At 35.7% G+C, this 24,196-nt stretch overlaps 1 protein-coding gene and 1 long non-coding RNA gene across 5 annotated transcripts; one reads left to right on the plus strand and one right to left on the minus strand.

Moving 5' to 3' along the window:
• The first annotated feature begins 2,724 nt into the window (after positions 1 to 2,724).
• LOC122651970 (NADP-dependent glyceraldehyde-3-phosphate dehydrogenase-like) lies at positions 2,725 to 24,188 on the plus strand. Of its 4 annotated transcripts, none has more exons than XM_043845562.1 (10): positions 2,729 to 2,947; positions 3,485 to 3,678; positions 3,773 to 3,901; positions 8,768 to 8,887; positions 9,258 to 9,394; positions 9,500 to 9,655; positions 9,736 to 10,114; positions 10,497 to 10,613; positions 10,713 to 10,829; positions 10,889 to 11,008. In XM_043845562.1, exons 1-9 carry the CDS (start codon positions 2,800 to 2,802, stop codon positions 10,824 to 10,826), a joined length of 1,494 nt encoding a protein of 497 aa, XP_043701497.1. In that variant the 5' UTR covers positions 2,729 to 2,799; the 3' UTR covers positions 10,827 to 10,829; positions 10,889 to 11,008. The 4 variants fall into 4 exon arrangements, with proteins under 4 accessions (XP_043701499.1, XP_043701497.1, XP_043701498.1 ...); XM_043845563.1 differs by having other exon boundaries at positions 10,713 to 10,828; positions 10,885 to 11,008; XM_043845561.1 differs by having other exon boundaries at positions 10,713 to 10,827; positions 10,874 to 11,008.
• On the minus strand, positions 9,310 to 9,579 carry LOC122651972. The gene is made up of 2 exons (XR_006331538.1): positions 9,458 to 9,579; positions 9,310 to 9,416 (listed from the first exon to the last, which is right to left on the minus strand). It is a non-coding gene; the product is annotated as an uncharacterized LOC122651972 (long non-coding RNA).
• Positions 24,189 to 24,196: the final 8 nt, after the last annotated feature.

Raw genomic sequence — 24,196 nt, forward strand, 5'->3', positions numbered from 1 at the left:
ACTATCACTATTTTAGGAAAACAACATCCTGAGTTTTTAAATGGATGTTGTTTTCCAACTTTTTGTATTACGTTTCAATAAAACATTTTTGGCACCTTTTAATATTTATATAATTTGTATTAATTTCCAACAAATCGCTTATAACATTTTATGGCAAAACAAAAGCCTAACTAACCACAAACTTACTTCAGCACTAGACCACAAATCACAATTCCCTCCCTTAAAAAGAAATATTATATTAGGAGAAAAGGTTATCACACCGCCTATGTGCAATTTTTCTCTCATATGATTTTTTTTTTATTAATTATTTTCTCTCATCTGTTCTGAAATTTTGAGTGCCATATGAATGACAAGATTCTAAAACTCAGATTTCGACTAGGTTTTGACCAGCTAGAAATCGAGTTTGTCTCGATTTTGACTATTTCTCGATCGAAACCTAGAACTTTCTTTAGGCTAACCCAAACCTTAGTTTCGAACCCAGAAGTTGTTTTTTGGTCCTGATTCTTGTTGTGTTGCCTATTTTTGATATTTTAAATCCAATCCATGCATTAGTTTCATATAGAAAACACTAAAAATAATACTTATGGTTTTGATCCAAGTTTAATACTGTATATTATTCTTGACCATGGTATCGAATAAGGTTTGACCGAAACATAGCACATTCAATATAAATCAGATTTAAGCAATCTTGGATTTGTTAGAAAACTTTGTTTTGACAGCTTTCCAACAAGTCCAAGATTGCTTAAATCTAGTTTATATTGAAGGAGTTATGTACCGATCAAACTTAATTTGATGTGTACAAATACTGTCAAAATCGCTCTAAATGAAAATATTTTTTGGACACCAAAACAAATGAATATTTTATTGCATTTTTTGGTTTAGCAATGTTTTACCATATTAAAATTTATGGTATATAAACATAAATTTGAGAAAACCCTCAACATTAGAAAATTGAAAATTGCACCTATCGTCAAAAATCCAGTTTTTTTTTCTTGAACTGGGGGGTTGACTTTTTTTCTTTTGGAATTTGATTTTTTTTAAACTATTTTTCTTGGATTCAGATAGGGTGGTATTTGCTTATTTATGAATAATATCTTAAGCAAATGTTACTTAACTGATATTAGGCATAAATGTCTGTCCTGATTTCTGGCCTAGTTACTGGCATATTTAAGTATTTATACTGGTTTCGAGCCAGGTTTCCCCAAGTTTGTCATAACTTACGAAACTACTAACATCCCGATCGAAACTGGTCGAAATCATCTAATTTCAATCAAAACCTTGGATTTTTTAAAATCACCCTTCAATTCGTTTCGAAAACCTGCGAAACCTCGTTAACTCGGTAGTTTTGACAGGCTTCGGTTGAGTTCTTCTTCCATGATGAATGATACCATTTTGGGACACTCATTGATGTGGTGTGTAGAGTCCTCCCCACACTGGCAGTATGGGGAACCTTCTCCCATTATATTATTAATGTAAATTTGTTGTTATTCGTAGATATACATTGTAAAGTTTCAGTTTTTATCAAACCAACAGACCGCCTATGTGCAATTTTCCTTTTAACAGGGTTCACTGGTAACAATCTGGAAAAACTATAATTCCCCCCTTATGGAACTCTCTGAGATTCTCAAATTTTTCGGATTAATAACTAACCCATTGGTTATATTCTCCTCCAAAAACTAAATTTTAATTCTTAATTTTTATATTTAATTAATGTATCACACAATTCTTGTATCTAGATTCTGTCAAAAATCTATGCACAGAACAAGATTGATATAGAAACGATACTAGTGGGCGTTCTTATTTATTCACAGAAGGCAATTCACTTTTGCTGGTTTTGGTTCAGCTGGGTGTGCAGGTGATTTTTATTGAAAATTATCATAAGACCATTTGATTCGGATCACTATCGTATCAGTATCGGTCATATCAATTACTAATCCCTACCTACCATTGGACGATGGATGGTTGGGGTAGATATCTTTCCTATTCCCCCATAAAAGGGCAAAAAAATATCAAGATGTTTATATACCGTATTTCAGTCTACACGATTGAATTGCATCGCACCACAGATAAATGATCCAATTTTGATTTCAAAGGTTTTCTTCCCGGTTCAATTAAATTCAAAATCGAAAAATCACGATTATAAACCGAATGGAATCAGTAAAATCGATATCTCTATTCGATACAATAGTCGTGTAAACTATAAGGGGGAGAGAGAAGCACTGTGGAATACTTAAGATACATTACTTAATAAAAGTTTTTGATTTGTTTAATAAATAATTCATGGTATGTTTGATTAAAACATTTCACATGACGAATATTAAATTCCGTAATACATAGTAAACTTAAATAAAGAACAAAGGATTAATATAATATTGAATGGGATTAGCATGTGGTTTGGGTGTGATTACAAAAAAAACCAATTCCGATGCAAAACAAATTTTAATTGGCGGGGATTGGGGAAACACTCGTTAACTAATGCTTAATCGAATGTGAAGTGGCAGTACGGTAAATTACTCCACAACGGGTGTCAAAGTGGGGAACCGGTGACGCTCAGCTCACTTGGCACGCTGAAGACCACCTAACTCCACTCCAGAGTCATTGGAGAAGCATGGCTCAACTCCCACTATAAATACACCAAACCCAAACCCACGGTTTCACCAGTCCCCCTCTGCTTCTTCCTCTTCTTCTTCCCTTCTCCTTATAACCCCCATAACCTAAAAGGAATATAAGAGAAGAGAAACCTCTCTGTTCCATTAAATCGTTTTATTTCTTCTATTGTTCTTCTCTGAACCATCGAGAATGACGGGAACTGGAGTGTTTTCAGATATCTTAGACGACGGTGATGTCTTCATGTACTACTCCGATGGTGAGTGGAAAAAATCATCTTCAGGGAAGTCTGTTTCGATTATCAATCCTACCACGAGAAAGACTCAGTACAAGGTTCAAGGTAATTTACTTGCCAAACTTTAATTTTGACCATTTTAGCTTGATTTTTTCATTTGAATTCTCTATTATTTGGTGCTGAGGTTTGATGGATTCTGGTAATGTGATGAACTTTCTCCTCTCTGAGTTTTCTTTTTTTTAGTTCTAATTGAAGAATTTGGGTTGTCGTTCAGGTTTGATTTGCATTTGTTCTTTCCTTTTTCAGTGACTGGAAGCTTAAGTTTGAGATTTTTACTTGAGTTCTTATGTGATTTTTGGACAATTAGGATCATTTATGGATTCTGTAGACGAACTAGATTTCAGCTTATATGTGACTCTACTTAATTGATCGTTGGTTTCTTTGGATTCGTAACTTGCTCCTTTTCACCTGATTCAGTTCAACTGATTTAAGAAAGAAAGATTGAAATTTCCTTCATGGAGACTCCGAGTCGACTAGCATTGCTAACTCGAAGAATCGGATCTGCCAATGAACCTATTCAACTCGTTCTGGTCTGCGAGTTTCCTAATCAAATCTTCCTTCTGGATTTTTTCCCCCTAACAGCTTGTACACAAGAAGAGGTAAACAAGGTCATGGAATCGGCGAAAAGCGCTCAAAAGGCCTGGGCGAAAACACCTTTATGGAAGAGGGCGGAGCTGCTTCACAAGGCGGCCTCGATCTTGAAAGAACACAAAGCCCCAATTGCAGAATGCCTCGTTAAAGAGATCGCAAAACCCGCTAAGGACGCTGTCACTGAGGTAACTGTTAAAGTTGAAACGATTCTTCAATTCTATTTCTACAATTCGATTTTTGAATTGACTCACTTGGAATTCGGAAATAATGATGATGAAGGTGGTGAGATCTGGAGATTTGGTGTCTTACTGCGCAGAAGAAGGGGTGAGGATTCTGGGTGAGGGGAAGTTCTTAGTCTCTGATAGCTTTCCTGGAAACGAGAGGACCAAATACTGTCTTTCATCCAAGGTATATTCTTATTCTCATTTTGATCCTCTCTCTCTCTCTGGTACTTCTTCGTTCCTTCCTCTTGGGCCTTTGGGGTTGTGGCCTGCAAATTTTATATGTGGTGCCAGCGTCACCTGAAATTGCTTAATTGCTAGATGGTGACGAGATAGCAACTGCTATCCGTTATACATGGGCCTGGCCCCATGATCCGGTGGGCAAGGGCAAGGGCAAGGGCAAGTAGAAATTGTACAAAACAATAAAAGAATTATGAAAAAAACCCAAAAATTAATTAATAAGAAAAAAGGAAGGAGGAGAGGAGACTGGAGAGAAAGAGCGTCTTTCTTACCCAAACCTGTCCGTGTCTATCTGCACCAGCAAGTTATACTTTTGGGGCCGCGTGCAATTATTTTTGGTCTACTATAGTCCGAATCTGCTACCCACTTGGGACGGTGGGGACAGATTTGAACACTCCGTGGGGCATGGGTCTCATAGTTCAACCGCTCCAGGATCAGGATCATCTCTAGGGAGTCCAGCACCCAGGGTGGTGCCAGGGTTATCCAGCGGCTAAGCTGGACCGCATATATCTTGGTACACACTTAGGGATGTGTGCGGCACAGCCCAACGGCTGGCAGCACCTTGGTGTGCTGGGCTCCCTGGAGACGAGCTAAATCGCTCCAAATATCGTACAAAGGCATCGGTTACATCTTCTCTATCTCTAATTCTCTATGTAGAGTTGGAGTGGATTTTTACCGTGTTTGTATTGCGAGAGGTTTTTACTGTTAAAAAAAATCAATGAAAGAGGTAGGGGTGTCAAATCCGTTTTGGTTGGGTTGAATTGGTTTTGGGCTATAAATGGGTGAAATCAAAGTCGACCCGATAAGGGGGCGATTTCAGTCTGGTTTGGGGTTTTTTTTTATCGAGCTGTTATTGGTTTGATATTAGGTTCGGTTCAATTTGGTTTACCATATATATAGATATTATGATAAATAAAAAAAAACACGTTTTATTATGATTTTTTGGGTTGGTATCTTTTAAGAGTTTTGATCTGGATTCTAGGTTGCAGTTGGTTTCATAGTACTTCAAATAAAAACCAATCTGATAGGAAATCAATTTGGTTAGGGTTTTTTGCTTGGGTTCGATCAGTTTGATCGGTTCGATTTAAGATTTGATACCTTTGCTTTAGGGAGAGGGTTCTATAAGAGGAGTACACCAAAGAGGTGCAACAAAACAGTGTCGTACATGGACAGGTAGCAAAGTCATTTCAGCCATGCTACTTGCTCGATGAACCTTCCTCCTTATAAAAAAGAAAAACAATGGGCTCCATGTCTACCACATATGTTAATTTTTGTTGGGATCAATGGGGGGGGGGGGATGGGGGATTGGGATCCTCTCCACTGAGTAGAGAGTCCAATGAGGCATTCGATAGCTGGGCTGTGTCACCCACATCCCGACAGCGCAATGGATGCCTTATTGGGCACTCATTGGGTCAGATAATCATTGGAAAGGATCCAAATCCAAGGGAAATAGCATCACAAGAGTTTGTCAAGATATATTAGTTATTTTGGGTAAACAGTTTGTCAAGAAAACGATCCTTTGTTAGTGTCAGAACAGAACACTAGGGTTATGTTTGGATGCCAAGAAAAGAAAAAATATAATAAGACAAAATTCATGATAACACAATGATTGTTTTATGTGTCTATCTATCTCCTGAAATTCAAAATTTTTTGAATCTTTTCTTTTTTTGGCATCCAAACATAGCCTAGAAGAATTAAAAATTCAGGATATACTGTGGACAGTATCATGTGGGTTTAACACAAAGAAACCAATAATAAAGAACATGTACAGAACTTAACCCCGTTGAGCTAATATAGCAGAAAGCGAGCCATGATAATAAACCACCATTTTTTTTTTTTGGACAGTTAAACTGAGCACCGAAAGTTTAAGCACACCTAATGGGGTGGGTTCAGTAAAACAGGATTATGCAAGTTCTAACTAGATTCGAAATTAAACCTGTCTAGGTACAATCAAATTTTTTTTAATATAGAACATGATTATACAAAATATTTAAATTTTTTATTATATTTATTAATGATACTTTTTAGATGTAATTTTTATTTCACTTTTCAAATCTAAGAGATATAGATGTAAAGTAAAATGAAATTTAATAACCAAATATGGAATGGTTTAGAGTTAGTAACACAATCATGTGGGATAATGATTATAAAAATTTATTTATTAAATTTACAAAATTTCACTTCTCTTCCTTTAATTTCCCTTGCAACCAAATAGAACATACAAATTTTCATCGTGTGACGCTGGGAATAATTCATGTATACATTTTAATTATGTGAAGATTGGATTTCTCATAATTTAGTTAACAGTACGTTTAACTCAAAAATAAGTTTGTGGTTTACAGCTATAATCAATGCGATCTATATTATAGATGGAGTATTTGAACCATTTATAGCTAGAGGAAGAATGGATGTTTTTAATTCGATCTTATAGCCCATTAACATGAGATTAGATTAGAGCTATACCAGTGGTTGGATTTTGTCGTGGCATTGACTTATTCTTTCTTCATTGGCCCAGCCAAACACATTAATTTGTCCAGTAAGCTTATATATCTTCAACGTGAACCACTAGAATAATTGTTACAGCCTAAGGCCAGGCCTAGATGTTAGCTCATGGTCTGGCCCTATAGAGTAGTTATGGTTACAACTGGTCTGCAGGCCTCCATGCACCATGGTTCTAAGTATCGGTACCGTATCGGATGATACGTACTAGTTTTGCTAGTCATCAATAGTAATACCGTATATCGTATTGATAGCATGATACGAAAAAGGGGTAAAATAGTTTAAAAAACTCATTTTTTAAGGAAATTCAGGGATAATTTTGTCTGATACAGCTGATCTAGGGTGATACCGTATCAGTATCATATCGGTTTTGTGGGTTGCCAATATCGAATACCGGATACCTGTTCCAATACCGTGTACTAAAGCCATGGCATGCATCCATCTACAGAAGAACGAAGCTAAAATGCCATCAGGGTTGCCTAGCTTTCATTGTTGTTGCTAGTCCAACTCTCCAACCCATGGTTTGTAATCTCGGATTGGATCGGCTGATACCAGCCGGATTGGATTGGTATCGGCCTTGACCGATCCGTCAAGATATTCCTGGATCGTTCCCTAGACCGGTCAACTCAATTGAATCGGTTACTTTCCATTTTTTGGGTTTTTTATCGATATTTTGGGTTTTTTAACCTTTTTTAGTATCGGTTTTTTATATTTTATTAATATTTTTGACCAATCTAAGCCCCATCAAAAAAAAAAATTTGGATTTTGGTCATTTTTTACCAATCCAAGCTGAGTTTGACCGATCCGGATCAGTATTGGCCGTGACAAATTTCGAGTCCGATATCTAGATTTTGAACCTTGCTCCAACTTGAATAAAGAAAAATGATGATGAATTACGTGTGGCGTATACTGGGGTAGACTTCGTCTCTAGATTTCAGAACCTTCTTCAATTCTTCAATACCAGGATGTAGGGATGTGAATGAATAGCTAAAATCCGTTTTCGTATCCGTGTCCGTATCCATTTAGCACTATCCGAATCAGTCTAAAAGCTAAACGGATATGGATACGGATAGGCTATAGTTATCCGAAAAGCTATATTTACATGTAAACGGATAAAAAATCCGATCCATATCGGCATCTGTATCTGTTTAGCACTATCCGAATCTGTCCGAAAACTAATCGGATGCGGATACGAATATAGCACTATCCGAGCCGAATCCGATCCATTTACATCCGACCAGGATGTCCACATCAGGTGTTCAGATTGACCAATATTTAGGAATTTTTAATAATCTAATCTGAAATGAAATTTCAGACAATTAACATGCATTTTTCCTTATTCCGAAGAACATAAATAATTCATATGTAATTTACATATAAAGTGCCCGAAAAAAATTTACATATGAAAATATTAATAAAATGATGATTTAACGAATAAATAAAATTAAATAATAAATGCAAAATTTTTAAAGCTAATAATAAAAATTAAATGGTGAGATGCGTTTTTCACCAAGCTAAGTGGAAAATTTATATAAAATAGGAATGGATAGTGGTAAAATAATATTATTGGCAACCTATTAAGATAAAAAGTTTATTAAAATCACTTCTTTTTTTTTGGATGAATAAAACATGGGTGGAAAAAAATCACATTTTTATCGATAAAAAATGTATTCCAAAAAATCCGAGAAAAAGAATGCATTAGTCATCCAAAATCTGGTATATTCCTTTAGACTTTATTTTCAGATAACTGGAGTGAAACCCTATAAAAAATATTTTTCATTGGATTGAAATGTTAGTAGTTCGGTGGAAAGACATCATTTTAGGGGAGGCAAGGTCTCCATAGAATAGACAAACAGAAAACAGTTGCAAATATTTTTATAACCAAAATTTGTTACACTTGAAACAATTTAGATGAGAAATAAACACATAACTATTACAAAATTTTCATTAGTATGTGGGATGCTCCAGAAATATCTTTTACTTATCCAATCAATTATCCTTCTTTTCATTTTTAATTCTATAGGGTCTTTTAGCTTACTGTTAGTAAGAATTTTCTAACCAAATCTGGTTGTTTATATATCCAGTGAAAACTTTCTATGAACTTTATTTATACATCAAAGATAACCATGGAACTGGAAGCTAGCATTTAGCTATTTATTTCACATTAATATTTTTCCGCCTTTTTTTGCATAAGATATGTCAATTAAAAATGAGAATTATTATCTTTCAAGCTCTAAGATCAGGAGGAAAGAAGTATTCAGATTGATTCCTTTACATTATGCCAAAGATTATGGATTTTGATTGCTTATTGCAGATTCCACTTGGGGTAATTTTAGCAATCCCACCTTTCAACTATCCTGTCAACCTAGCCGTCTCAAAAATTGCTCCTGCACTGATTGCTGGAAACTCCCTTGTGCTTAAGCCTCCAACTCAGGTATCCTACCATACAACTTCTCTTGGTCCTTGATAAGCATGCTCAAAGGTCATCTATGGGTGCACATGGGATCTAGATCTTCTATGGTGCGGTGCCCGTAGCGGGCTGAGTAGCGCAGACACATGGGCGCGTGCAATGACCGCCTTACCCCTGCCCGAGTGTCTTGCCCGAGCAGGGGTAAGGTGGTCATTGCGCTTGCCCATGTGTCTACGCCGCTCAGCCCGCTACAAGCAGTGCGACGCCGTAGAGGATCTGAATTGGTGCACATGTGCCTATATCAAAATCTTGACCCCATGATGGACTGTGTTATTGGTCCTTTGTTTTTTTTTCTTTTATAAGCTCAATTTCATATTTCCTTTGGTCTTTTCAGGGAGCTGTTGCTGCTCTCCACATGGTACATTGCTTTCACTTGGCTGGTTTTCCTAAAGGCCTTATTAGTTGTGTCACTGGGAAAGGTTCTGAGATTGGGGATTTTCTCACAATGCATCCTGGAGTTAACTGTATAAGGTAACCTCTTATGATCTATCAGCTCTTCAACACTCCATATGCTGGAGCATTACCCACTATGACTTTTACTATTAGTCACATTTTCGTGCCCTAAAATTCATTCAGCTTCACTGGTGGAGACACTGGAATTGCAATATCAAAGAAGTCAGGCATGATCCCTCTTCAAATGGAACTAGGAGGAAAAGATGCATGCATTGTGCTTGAAGATGCTGATTTGGATTTAGTAGCAGCAAACATCATAAAAGGAGGATTTTCTTACAGGTGAAGGAAAATCTCCATGCTTTTCCTCTGTTTTAAGTTTGCAGTTACCTAATGTCCTGATTGCTTTGCATCTGTAACAGTGGTCAAAGATGCACAGCTGTGAAGGTTGTTCTAGTAATGGAGTCTGTAGCTGATGCTCTTGTTGAGAAAGTGAAGGCCAAAGTAGCAAAATTAACTGTTGGACCACCAGAAGATAATTGCGACATCACCCCAGTTGTGTCAGAATCATCAGCAAATTTCATTGAGGGGTTGGTAATGGATGCCAAGAAGAAAGGAGTAACATTTTGCCAAGATTACAGGAGGGAAGGAAATCTTATCTGGCCCTTGTTGTTGGATAATGTTCGACCTGATATGAGGATTGCATGGGAGGAGCCATTTGGGCCTGTATTGCCAGTGATCAGGATCAACTCTGTTGAAGAAGGGATTCACCATTGCAATGCCAGCAATTTTGGCCTCCAGGTACAAAATGCATCCAATTGTTCATCATTTTCTGTTGAGAAATAAAGTGAAATTCCCAAGTTTATCACTAGATATGTTGTATTATTATTTTCCACGCTCCGGCTCTGATACCAATTTGTTGAGAACTTGGGTCTCATCCTCAAAAGCTAGCCATTAAGAAGAGAGTGTCCAAGTACCTATTAACCCACCCACATCCCCTTTCATGTTCGATGTGGGCACTATTCTCTTTGCCTTATGTGTGGATATCCCAACAGCAATATGATAGTATCACATTCACATGTGTTTGAGATGGTTTATTGGAATATATTTTCTAAATAACACTTGAATTGAAGGATAGAATTATTATTGATGTTCTTTTTTTCATGTCAATGATTAAACATAGGGTTGTGTTTTCACAAGAGACATCAACAAAGCAATGTTGATTAGCGACGCAATGGAGACAGGAACAGTTCAAATCAATTCAGCACCAGCTCGTGGACCAGACCATTTTCCTTTCCAGGTAAATTTACTATATAAACCCAATAATTAGTGTTTATGATTTTGGTTACTACTTTTAAGCCTTCATACTTAAGGTTACACCAAGCATTGCTTATGGCAGGGTCTGAGGGACAGCGGAATCGGTTCCCAAGGAATCACAAACAGTATTAACATGATGACCAAGATCAAGAGCACCGTGATCAATTTACCCACTCCTACATACACCATGGGTTAATATGTTGAGTTATTCAGAATTACCGTTAAGTTTTTTGGGTTTTACACTAGAAACTGGCATATGCTTATTAGGAAATTACAACTTCTATTGTAGTTAACTAGTAAAATCAGCAGAGAACCATTTCATTGTTTAGTTTACTTGTTCTCCTTGGGCTATAAACAATAAAGGAACACTTAGTTAAACCCTGGCCTTCTCATTGGCAGGAACTTCTCTTCGTTGTTTCTATAAATTCCTTTGGGCTGAAAAGCTTTTTAGTTGACTGGAAAAAAAAAATCTCAGCCAGGTTTAAATGAGCTGTTGTGACTTAACCATGATCATCTGCCAAAAACTTGAAGAATGCTTGCTTAGGAGGAAAATTACCAGAATTGTCTAGTTATAAAAGTACTTTCAAAACTGCAGCTACACAACAACAATAACTCAGCTTTATCCCAACTAAATGGGGTTAGCTCTTTTCAATCTAGGCGTTACTATGCCTAATGAATTATAACTCTTTACGATTTGCCACTTGACAGTACATGGGTTAGTCCATGTTATAGAGGATCTCACATACTTTTCAATGGGCAAATTTCAGTCTAAAGTAAGCAAGGAATATTGCTCAAAACTCTGATTTAAAGTTTTAATAAAATTACCAAAATATCATCAAATGGAGATGAATATAAAATACAAAAGGATCGAATTTTCCTGCATCTGCAGTGAATGGGATCCCATTCACTACGGAGTGGGAGAGGGCATCGGGAGGGTATTTAGGAAGATACTAAAATCCTATAGGGCTTTGTGAACCTTAGGATGGTGGGTGCACCGTCCTCTCTGGGTGGAGCCATGGAGGAAGACTTTCTCCAATGCAAAATGACCTCTTTTGTAATTATCTACTTTGTCTAAAATTATACCAATGAGATGTTTGCTTGGTCCTCTATTACATGGACTAATATGTACTGACATGTGGCTAATAGTGAAGCGTTATACTTCACTAGGCATAGTGATGGGGAAGAAAACCTTATTTTATTTATAGGAAAAGGGTTCATCATGACTACACTTGGAACCCTTTCCATCCTGCTTGCCACTTTTGAGCAATGTGGATTGATGACTTGATCGATAGGTTGACATATTAGGTGGTTACAAAAAATTTTCATAACAACAACTACAAAAGTTAAAAATGACTCTCAATTGATTCCTTTATTATTTTATAGGAGAGGGTTCTCTACCTGGCAGTGTGGCCCCTGCACCAACGTGGGAGCCAAACACAATGCACAGGAGCATCGATGGGGATGGGATTTTTGCATTTCATGAGGGTCACAACGGTCATTTCACCCTAGGCCGTGTCCGGGCATGACAACAATGATGCCAGGCAGTGTTCTTTTTTCTCTCATTTTATTTATGGGAAAAAGATTCATCATAACTGCAATTGGAACCTTCTCCATCACGCTTGCCAATTTAGAGCAATGTGGATTGATGACTTGGTAGGCTGACTATGTGTTTGATTTTAGATCCATGATAGGCCATATGTCAGGTGGTTAATATCAATTTTATAGCCTGACATGTATAGGTTTTACATCTTGGTTGTTCATGTGGAATTGATATTAAGTTTCACACTTGAGACTTGTCAAACTCTATGATGATACATGGGGAAGTTAGATTGATCTCAAATCTTCATCATAAATGATAATGATGTAACCACATCCACCAAACTTGGGCTCCGGCTTGAATTACCATATGGTAGCTATTAATGGCTTGATGGAATGTAGTTCAGGTCTAGGCGTACGCATTATAGTATTTTACTTTAAACTCTCATATTTTCACTCATACAAACCCCCCCCCCTAAAAAAAAAAAAAAACCCCATCTTTTTCCTTTATAAAAAACTCTTTGTAGGCACCACATTTTGTCACCCTAAGGGACACTCAGAGAGATGATGAACTTGAGTCTTGTAATGGTGGATTGAGGCCCAAGTTTAAGTGCAAAGACCCCCCATCTCAAAGTCCAACCAGTTTGGTACCCTCCTCGAATCAACGTCAGAAAAATTCCCTTAAAACGACCAAATTGCCATAGTAGGTGTACATCCATTGGGTGGAATATACTCGAGAGTGCCCCTCTTTCTTTTGGGAAAGAGAGGGGAGAAGGGTTTCTTTTGAGAGTCGCCACCTAGATAGGCATGTAGGGCCCATAAATGTTCCCCCCCCCCCCTGTTAGGGGAGAAAGTGAACTTTAAATGAATAGGCATTGGTCAGCCTAGAGGTTGGGAAAGTGTCAAGTTACGAATATGAGAAGGGGTTAGGCACCCAGTCTGCCCGGCCGAGGCTTGTCTTCCTAAACTTTATGCTCCTATAAATCTTAAGATATTTACAAATCTGAAGAGTATGCTCAACCTGTTAGATGTTTGAAAAGCTCCTATTTAAGGTTTTGAAACCATTTAAAAAGGAAAAATGATCTATGTCAGGATTTCCGAAAAATTTGGTAGCATAAAGGCATGTTAGGGAAAAGATAAGTAAAAAATCCAGCTGCATAATGATGCATTAAGAATGAATGAGTAGAAAATCCAACAACGTAATAGTCATTAAGAATGAATGAATGGAAAATCCGATAGCATATCGGCATATCGGGACAAAGTGAGGCGTTTCTGGAAATGACCAAAATACAAATATATAATATATTTGGAATGATTAATCAATGACATCATTGGATAGCGTGATGCCAGTGCCTCAGCTAGTCTGATTATATCGTTAGTCCATAAAAACACAAACATGCACTCTACATGGAAGTAAGGATCAACGATATCATTGGATAGCATAACGTCAGCACTCAGTCAGTCAGATCATACCATTACTACATAAAAAAAATCCAACACACGCACTCTACAGAAAAGTATTCATTGACTTACAACCCTGTCAAGTGCTAGGGAATACGATGAAAAGAAAGGAAAAATGCGTAATACACCCATCCATGTACATAAAAGTAAAACCCAACGCACACATTTTGCAGAAAAATAGACATCGACCTAAACCCTATCAGGTGGCAGGGAATGTGATGAAAAGAAAGAGAGAAAAAAATGCAAAGCGTGTGTTAAATAGTCATCAAATTACCATCGTCATGCCTCAATTGCTGCAAAGCTGAGCTACATATATAGACATGTTGAAATTGCAATGAAATGAAGTACAAATAGGTTTATGTATATATGTGTGAGTGATACACACACACACACATGCATTTTCAAATAAAAGGAAAAGAACTGTAAAATAAACAACAGGGTATTGCCTGATGTTTGTCAACTAATCCAGAATGTTGCTTGTACTGTACTAACCACTATACATTGGAGGTGTCCTGCTACACAAGTACACTATTGTACAGGCCTTTATTCACATCTGCCATCTTTACTGTTGTTATCTAGATTGTATGGCACCAAGATGCACTGTGTTGACAACAATGATAGCCAACACACAGACATTGCCATCGGTATTGTGTGTTCAACAATCTCCCCCTTTGGAATTGTTGTTAACACATCATGAGCAAAATATCATAAAAAATTATCAATGCTCATGAGTCTCTCTCTCCCCCTTGACAATAATTGCAAAGGGTTGAGAGAACTTTCTCCCCCTTTGACAAAGTAATCAAAGGGCTCATATTGGACTCCCCCTAACTCCAATATCTCCTCCTTGCACATGACCACATCAGCCTGAGAACTCTCCCCCTAACTGGAAGATCTACGTGCTCAACTGATGTCTCTCCTCAGTAATGTGAGAACACCCTCATCGCATTAGTACCAAAGAACCTATAAGGAAGATCTAAAATAACTAACTAGAAAAAAAAAAAAAAAAGTATCTGATAAATCCATAAGCTTTCATTGACCATAACATCTCTCTCTAGAGCGATCTCTCCCAGTGTGGAATACAAGCACTTATAGGAGTGCCCATCGCATCTTCCTATCCCATATGTGTGAATTCTCATACTACATAGGAGTGCAAGGATCACTAAACACCAAATATAAGGGAGTCTTGAAAATTTGCTCAACTTAAAATTGAAGGAAACAATCATAAACATTTAGCTATTATATAGTTTTGTTAACAAAACAAAGGAAAAGGCGTACATGTCAAATATGATTGTCCATCTCAATCGTATAGCACACCATGTATGTGTTGAACACATAGTACAAATAGCAGTGTCTGTGTGTTGGTTGTCATTGTTATCAACACATTGCATGTGTGTTGTTTGTTGTCAATATAATGTATCTTGGTGCAGTACAATCAACAAAGCAACAATACAAATGGCAGTTATGAGTACATGCATGTACAACAATGTAGTGGTATAGTAGGATACCTACAGTGTATAGTGGTCAATACAGTACAGACATCATTCTGGATGAGTAGGCAGACATCAAGTAGCATGATATGACAGTGTTCACAGGCTAAGATAGATATTACAAACTCAGTAGGTTTAGAACTCATGTGGCAGTATGTGTTAAGTGTAGTGTCAACAATTGTGGCCAAACAGTGCATATGACAACATTCTTAATAGTCTGGCATGATGGATGAGTTCCCATAGTATTAGGATCATGATTTGACATATGTATATATTGTATAGTATTCACATGTGATGTGACAGTGCTGGGAGTGTACTAGTGAGATGCTACAATTTTAGTGAGTGTTGTGGCAGTGCCAAATGTGTCAGGATTCATGTTTTAGTGTTTACATGTGTCAGGCAATGATTGGTATGGTCAGACAGCATGTTGGAGGAGTCGAATTAGCAAAATAGTGATTTGGTAGTGATGTGGAAAGTTAATAGTGATACAAGGATATCCAGGCTAATGTGGCAGCATGGGACACTTCATTTCAGGCTTATACAGTGTTTAGTAGCCTTTGGCAGCTTCAAATCAAGGCCAGAAGTTTCTAGAATTGAGATTTCATAGGTTCATGTGATGGCAAGGTGTTTGAGGGAAATTTTAGAAAGTGAAATAAAAATTTTGGAAGGAGGTGAAAACAAAAGAAACGTAGTTCTTCAAGTTACTGTTCTAGTGCATTTGGGTTTATGTCGTTTCGACACCGAACGGAGTAGATATAGTGATTCATGTGTGGTTGTGTTAAAAAGAATCAAATTTGAGAGGTTTTTAAAATTCTGAGAAGTATTATGGAAATCTTCTCTAAGATTGTAAATGTGGAGGATAGATCTCCTTGTCACGAGCACGATGCCACAAACCAAGTTGAAAAACTCCTTAAAATGAGTAAGATATGGCCTAGATATCCTTTTGGGTGTTCTGATTACGGTTGGTCGAAAGTCATTTAAACATAACTTCATCCGATGACATTTTGGAATCTTAGAGAGCTTTACACACAAAGAATAAAAAAAAAATATCAATGTAGCAAGGTAGTAGCCTCTGTGGTGTGGAGTTTCAAAAAACCCTCCCCTCGTGGTTGTGTGCATCAATCCTTGATTCCTACCGCCATTGAAAAGTGCAGCAAGGTAGGAAGGATTCCATTGTAACACTTATATTGTTTATTGCATACAAAGTGAAGAAAAAGAAAAGATAAGTAGAAGGAAGAAAGAGAAAGAAAGAGGAAGGAAGCAAGCTCCGGTTGTGGTAGCCAAGGAAAGGGAAGGGAAAAAGAAAATAAGAAAGAGAAGAAAAGAGAACGAAGAAGGAAAAAGAAAAGAAAAGGAGAGGAAGGAAAGAGCAAGAGAGAGAGTCTATGACATAGACCCATTGCCCGGGGGTTTCAGACATTGCCATATTCGGGTTCTACATTGCACTTGAAGATTCCAGTTCTCCATCAAATTAGGTGGAGTTGAAGATTGCAGTGAGCTACCAGAGTTCCTGGATTCCTAAAAGTTAGAGATCAAAGGCTCAACTTGTGAGATTCTCTATGCTTTATATCATGTTATATTTGATTCTATATTTACATTGCATGTGTTAGCTAGGTTATATTATCATAGACCTGTGCTATGTGGGATTGATTGTAGGGAATTTGTATAAACCCAATTTGACTTCATATTGGGGTGTTTCGTGGGTACTGGACATTGGTAGTGTAATCTACTTGAATCTACCGTGGGTGCAACCTCTTGGTTTTATGGTGGAAAATTACCGTGGGTCTGGCCTCTCAGTTCTATGCTGGGAAAATAATGATGAGTATTTGTTGAGCCCTCTTGGGCATTACTCCATGCATTTTAGTAATCTACTAAAGCACGCATATTCTGTGTTGTGGATGTATGGTTGTACATTTTAGAGTCATTGTCTGCAGGATGGGTGTGCACACCAGGTAGACCTTTCCACAAGAATTGTATACATGTTATAGATGTAAATGATGGTTAGAGGTATGTAGTAATGAGAGTGGTGGACAACAGTCAATATATATGCATCAGTATGAGTCAGAAGTTCAGTTGGTATCATTCTCAATTAGTGGTAGTTGTGTGAGTCCAACTTTTCAGTGAGTATGGTGATTATCTAACTTAGACAGAACTGGATGCTTCAACAGAGTGATATATTGTTTTGATTGAATGCATAGATTTATGATGGGCAGTTAGTGATTGTGTTGCAGTAGTAAGTTGCAGATGGTTTTAATGGTGAATATCTGCTTGGGACAACACTTTGCAATTGAGTAGTATTGAGTGGAAATTTGGTTTGAGTTTAGCAATTGAATTATTCAACTCATAGGGTAGGGAAGATGCATACGAGGAGATTTTCATGTGGAATGGTTAAAAAAAAAAACAATCTAGCACTGGATGCTGTCTTATTTATGTAGGAATACCAAGCAAGATGACAACACATTCATCTTCATTTTGTGTGTAATTTATGCCCCATTTGCAAAGAAGGAAATAATGAAAATAAAAGGTAAGAGAAGAAAAGACCAATCAATTGTTATATCATTGCACATATACCAATTAGAACACATGTTTATACCAATATATACTTGAGCAATGCTAGCCTAGCGATACAACCTAAAAGGGTCACAAGCACTCTCGACCTCTCAACAAAGTAGGTTATACTATTTTGCATAGCAGATGCGATATATTCGCAGGCTGAAAACACCCATAATCCTTTACAAATAGAAAATTTGGCATTTCCCAATATCCTTTATAACTAGTTGATAATCTCCCTTCACGTACACACACACATGAGCTAACAAAGAATTACTTGTCTTATCATTGAATTTAAAAATGTTACTTAATTGAGAAAAGATTTAGAGAGAGGTAACCAATTAAAAGGGACAAAAAGTATTTACCTAGTTTAAAGAGAGGAGGGAGAGATTTCAAAAGTTACCTAATTAAGAGAAGGAAGATTTTCAAAATTACTTGAGATAGGAGAAATTTTGAAACTTACCTAATTGAGAGGAGAGAGGAAAGGATTATAAAAATCACCTAATTGAGATTTTGGGAATAATGAGCTGTAATCATTCATGAATTTGAAAGGTAATTTAATTAAGAAAATATTGAGAAGACACAGTTGTACTATGTCAGAAGCGTTACTGCCTTGTTACCCAACAAAAAAAAAAAGCGTTACTGCCATCTAATGCAGAATTAATGACAATACTTAGGTGTAACGGTAGAATTATCTTAAATGGAAAATAATACCCTCTAGTGCTACATTTTTATAAAAAAATAATTTAAAAAAATATAAATCTCCTTCTTTTTTTTTATCTAGGGGTATATGTTGTCATTTTAGTTATTAAGAATAAAAACATTTGTATTTCCAACACTACCCTTCAAAATTTAATTTACATGAATTATAATAAAATATTTAGAAATTTTCAAAAGTAGTACAATTCAATATTAAATAAATTAGCATGAAAATTTTCAATTTAATACATATGGAAATAAACAAAATATATCTTTACCAAGAAAAAAAAGCATGAAATTTATATCGTCAAATAAGTAATAACTTGATAAGGCATGGCTATTACTTATTACATACATGGTGTTCTTCTCGCATTTTTCTCGTCCACCAATGTTTTTTGAGAGAAAAAAAAAATCTAGAAAATTGACAAAATAATCATGTGAACATACACATCCCTTCATCTTCTTCAATTTTTTTTCCTTTTGAATCCTACATGTGATATATGCAACAAGCCCAACCTGTTTTCTACTTATGTCTTAAAATTTCACCCTGCCCTTTCTCTGCCTCCCTCCCTCCCTCTGTCACTCTCCTTCCTCATATGTTTGATTTTCTTTCTCTGTATCTTGGAGTTCTCTGTTTTGAAAAAATTTTCATGGCTGGTTGAAAATGACGAAATCTTAATGCCACAATTTTGATCGAATCACAACCACCGACTGATAACATTCCTCCAACGATCTCCACACAATAGTCCAAGAGAAGTGATTAGAATTCGAGTTCATCTTTATGCTAGGTAATGTACTGAAACACTAATTTTCATCTCTTTGTTCTTTTGGATCTAAACTTATATCATTGTTTTTCGCAAAACTTTTTGTTTACGTTTTTCTCACAATTAGATGAAAATGATGGGACCCTCAAGCTAGAAATTTTAATTGAGAGAAAACCACAATATAGCAAGATTCCTTAAGTAAAACTCACATGAAGGTTCCAGTAATGGGATCCAAGTTCCAATTTTTGCTATGTCAGTAGTAGCCAAAGCCCTAATTTGTATCTTTGTTGTTTTATAAGGCTACACATCAATATTTTTCCTACTAAAGGACATGCATACTCCTTTACTATTAAAAAAACCCTAATTTTTTATCTTTTGCATATCATTGTGAACTTTGATCGAAGACCATTAACTTACCATAATCTTTATAGATCTTCTGAAGTATAACCTTAATTTCCTTCATAGCCTTTTTGAAGGTGGAAGCAAAACTTAACTCTGCTATCTAGAATAGTTTTGGTAAGAAATTGTGAATTGAAGAGACATTATCATATTGTGGTTCTATTTAAATTGTTCCAATCAATATCTAGTTGATAACTTAATAACATATATCCCTTTCTTATGTTTGATATATGGTTTATGAGATTAGACTATTTAAGCATTCTTATTGTTTTCTTAATGTATGTTGCTTTTCAACTTTACAAACTTCTTTAGGATCTAATTTGGTATAATGCGATTATAACTCTATCATTGCACTATATATATATTTTTTCATATGAGAATTATGATTGCGCTCTAACACTACATGTGTTCTTTAATAGGATTATCAATTGTTGGGTTGAGGATGTCGGTTTCAATCAACTTGGAAGCGTATGTGTTAGATGGTATGCTATTAGTCTCCTCATGAACCAATATTTTTTCTTATCCTTGTTTTCTCTTTTTATTTGTTGAATACTAAGTGATCATCGAAACTGGAAGTTGTGGTATTTGGGACCTCATATTTTAGTAGTACCAGGTTAACAAAAAGTAGGATGATAAATAAATGAATCAATAAACTTATTGGAATTCAGCTATGACTATTTTTAGGCATTTAATTATGTAATTTAGTTAGAGATTGTTTCATGATTCAAAATCTTCAAGGCACTAATACTTGAAAAATACTTGTTCTATATTATTCTATGCATTGGCTGATGTGTACATTTTCGTTTTTTCTTTTCATACTAAAAAGGTTTCCCCTACAACTTTTGCTTCTCATCTATAGCTTATGCTGAAACTTCTACTACAATGATATTTTTTGATATGTATAAAAGCGTAAACTTTCATCTCTCTCTCTCTCCACACACACACACCCCTCCACACCCTCCCACGCACATTAACTTTTTAATGTTTAACATAACTTATTTTTGTATACGAAATTTATAGTTTTTCGTACCGTTGTTGGACTTGATAGCATAATTAACAACCATTTGAGCAATTAACCTTCTCCACTCCCTATTTAATTTCAGTTATTGAGACATTTGATTTATTGGTAATACTTGCCTAACCAAATCCTTCGTTTTAAGTCAATGATGCTCATTCTTGCTCACTTACAAGAGCCTAATGATTTATACCTTTTGTACCTCAAAGTCTTCTGAAGTGTACAAACCAAAAATATTAAACTATAAATATTAGTATTAAAACACACTTTAATTACTGTAATAACAGTTGATCATAATTTGAGTAGTAGTATTATCCAACCTAGTTGTACTAATGTGGTTATGGTTGAACTAGTCATGGCACTATCTTCTTTATACTATCTACTTTGTAACTTACATACTATTATTTGTTGGTCTAATGTACTCAAATACTTATTCACTTTATGTTCTTTAGTTTTTAATGGCAGCTATTCCAAGGTGTTCCACTAAGGTTAGCTTTTGCAGCCCCCTCCCTCCCTTTTTTTTTTTCTAATGGCAGTGAAATTTTATAGATAGCATGTTCTCCACTTCATTAACTCAGTTCAAAACATTCTTGCCACATTGTCTTCTGAAGCTTTGGAAAATAGGGTTTAAAAGTTAGTCTTTTGTAAGTTGAGTGTATGGTTGGAAATACAAGTGAGAAATACCAAGACATGGGGAGACTGTATATGATTGGATAGGTTCAGAAAATTGTCATGTAGCTCAGAGGTATCCTATCTCTCCACTAGTTAAATGGGCCAGACCAATCGTCCATAGTGCAACCTAGGTAGGTCATCAAGGAAGGTATTTTAGCCTACAATTTTTTTTTTTGGTGAATAAAAAAAAATCACGTGTATTATGTATTTCTCTATTACCCATTGTTATATGTATTTTCTATTTAATGATAAAAATCATACGTTATAAACAGTTCATACCACAGTGAATACGGGCTATTAAGAGATAGAGGAGTCCATATATTGAGGGGATAACGACAAACTATATAGCAAGTTAATTGTTCTACATTCCTTTGGAGACAACAATGATCAAGGTATGTATATAAAGGGCCCTTTTTCTAGTTATTCCTTTATATTTACAATTTCAATTAGTTAATAACTCCAATAGATATTTGCCACATCTAATATTGACTGAATAACTAGTGCTTTTAGTGACATTGATAAAATTTATCTTGTTTTGTTTTATTTTTATTAAAAAATCTATCATAGAACTTACATGTATTTCACTTGAATTTTGCTATTTACACAAAAGGAGAAAAATGAATAAAAAACACATCGTTAATAAATTGACTGGGAATTTTGCATGTCCCTTCGAAGAAAAAATAATTAAATAGCCATTTTATTTTTAGGGCATAATCTAGTTATGCTTATTAATCTGCTTTTGGGGTTTTGAAAGCTAGCTTCTAAGAAGAAAAAAGGGCAAATCCATTGGAATTTTTTAGTTTGGCATTTTTTATTGCCTCTACTGCTAGAAGCCCTAAATCAGCATCTCCTAGCTTATTGGTTTAGTTATTTATTTATTTAAGCAATAATGATTCAAAACCGACAAATTCAATTGAATATTCTTTTTGCTCATAGAAATTGGCTTTTGAAGCTTGCCTAGACATGCATTTATGTGTTTGTTTCTTCAAATCCAAATTACCTATTTGATTCCTTTTCAATTTTGTTTTTTTTCCCCTGTATTTCTACTGAACTTCTTTACTTAATTAGTTTCTTAGCAAGTTATTTTTCTTATATATATATAATGCATTTAACTTAGATGCATTGAGCAAAATTTTCATTTTTAAGTATCCCTAGACTCTTCAATTTATTTTTCATAATAATACGAAAAGGGAAAATTCCAAAGGACAATGATTAACAAATAAAAAATATAGTTTTTAATCATCCTATTATTTATCAAAATGTTAGGTGTTGTTCAATGTGATCTCTTCTCTATTAGTCTTTTTGATAGAAAGAACATGTTGGTTCCTTTAAACATTTTACTTGTTCTATTTTGTAACATAAAAGAATGATAACACATTGTATACCTGCAATGATCTTGTTATTAACAATTTCATATTCACTTTTAGAGGTTTCTTTATCCTTTATTTGTTATAAAATGAACCTTCTAGGTTAACATTGATTATGTTATTTACTTCTAACATATATATGAATGGTTAATCTATTTGTAACCAAGGTGGTTACAACTTAAAGTTGTTACCTCTCTTTTATGTCCAATGTTAAACATCTATTACCTGAGCTATTTGGTGTTATATGCTTAATGAGGCTTGATCTAGTGTATGTGCATTATTAGATTGGGCCAACCCAGTATATGATAGGTTAAAGAGCTTGATTTAATGTGTTCCATTAGTTTAGTCAAATACATAATATTTAGTATTTGAGTCAAGAACCACATCACAGATTCGAGTCACAAAATGGGCAACCTAGGAGATGACTATCTGGAGTAGAGTGAAAGCTGTTACCAAACATGCTACTTACCGCCAGAGTGAGAGCTGCCTAGAGTTACTGTTGTATGTCTAATTGGGACTCGACCTAGTGTATGGGCGCTAGAATGGGCCAGCCTAGTATGTGATAAGTAAAATGGCTCGAGTTAACGTGTTCCATCAATTTTGGAACTTTTAAAGTATTATCGGTCAAGTTCCTACCTCTTTTATAATAACTGAATTAGATAATTAAAAAATTGAACTAAATCTAGGATGAGTATTGACATATACATAATGTTTCAATATTGGAAGTGCATGGATTTGCCCAGGCCAAACTGAACCCTGGTTGGCCCTTAAATTTTCTGACAGAGGCCAGGAGAATCAGTATAGACTGGCACCTGCAGCCAAACAGTTCACCCTGAAGGCCAGAGTAACATAGCAGGGGCATGCATGGACAAGAGTCGTAAAGTTTGAAAAGTGCAAAAAAGTACATAATCAATAATTAATAACAGAATTCAGTAAGAGAGGAGAAAAGAGAGAATGACATTTGAGTAATTTCACAGGGTTAGGACGACAGAATGGTTAGTTGGGTCTGGTCTTCACTGTACTACTATTATAGCGTGGAGTTGAACAACGCAGAGTCTAAAGGGTTACGAAAGCAGCAGAAGAGGCAAAAAAATTAAGTTGCGGATTCCAAAGCTAAAGTTTAGCCAAATTCCATAAACCGGGAGGATTCCAACCTTATTTAAATTCATTTTACCCTCTCATTTTTACATTATTTTTTTCTCATTTTTTCATTCCTTCTTTCATCTTTTAGAAGCCAAACCGTGAGAGAGAGAGAGAGAGAACGGGCCAGCAAGAGAGGGGGCTAGTGCCAAGTTTAAGCTAGAGACAGAGAGAGAGAGAGAGAAGGGCTTGGGAATAAAGAAAAAAAAAACTGTTTTTTCAGTTTACTGAGGAAAAAAAAAAAAAAAACAGGTACACACGAAACAGAGAAAATACTCGTCCCTTCTTCTTATTCTTCGTGTTTTTGGTTTTTAGATACCTGTAAAACCCTAGATTTTGGTTTGGATTCATTGTTACATAGGTTTTGTATCTGTAAAGCCCTAGCAGGGGTGGTTGTTGTTGTTTCGTTGTGGTTGTTCTTGTTTTGGATTCTAGGGTTTCATTTTTTTAGGGTTTCAAATGATGTGAGTTTGCAG

The sequence above is a fragment of the Telopea speciosissima genome, chromosome 2 (assembly GCF_018873765.1).
Source record: "Telopea speciosissima isolate NSW1024214 ecotype Mountain lineage chromosome 2, Tspe_v1, whole genome shotgun sequence".
Lineage (NCBI taxonomy): Eukaryota > Viridiplantae > Streptophyta > Magnoliopsida > Proteales > Proteaceae > Telopea > Telopea speciosissima.

Excerpts from the sequence above, each read along its gene's own strand:
- LOC122651970 (XM_043845562.1), top strand. The coding sequence starts at position 2,800 with ATGACGGGAACTGGAGTGTTTTCAGATATCTTAGACGACGGTGATGTC. Across the intron at positions 8,888-9,257 it reads TGCTTAAGCCTCCAACTCAG|GGAGCTGTTGCTGCTCTCCA; the intron begins GTATCCTACCAT and ends TGGTCTTTTCAG. Across the intron at positions 10,614-10,712 it reads CAGACCATTTTCCTTTCCAG|GGTCTGAGGGACAGCGGAAT; the intron begins GTAAATTTACTA and ends TGCTTATGGCAG.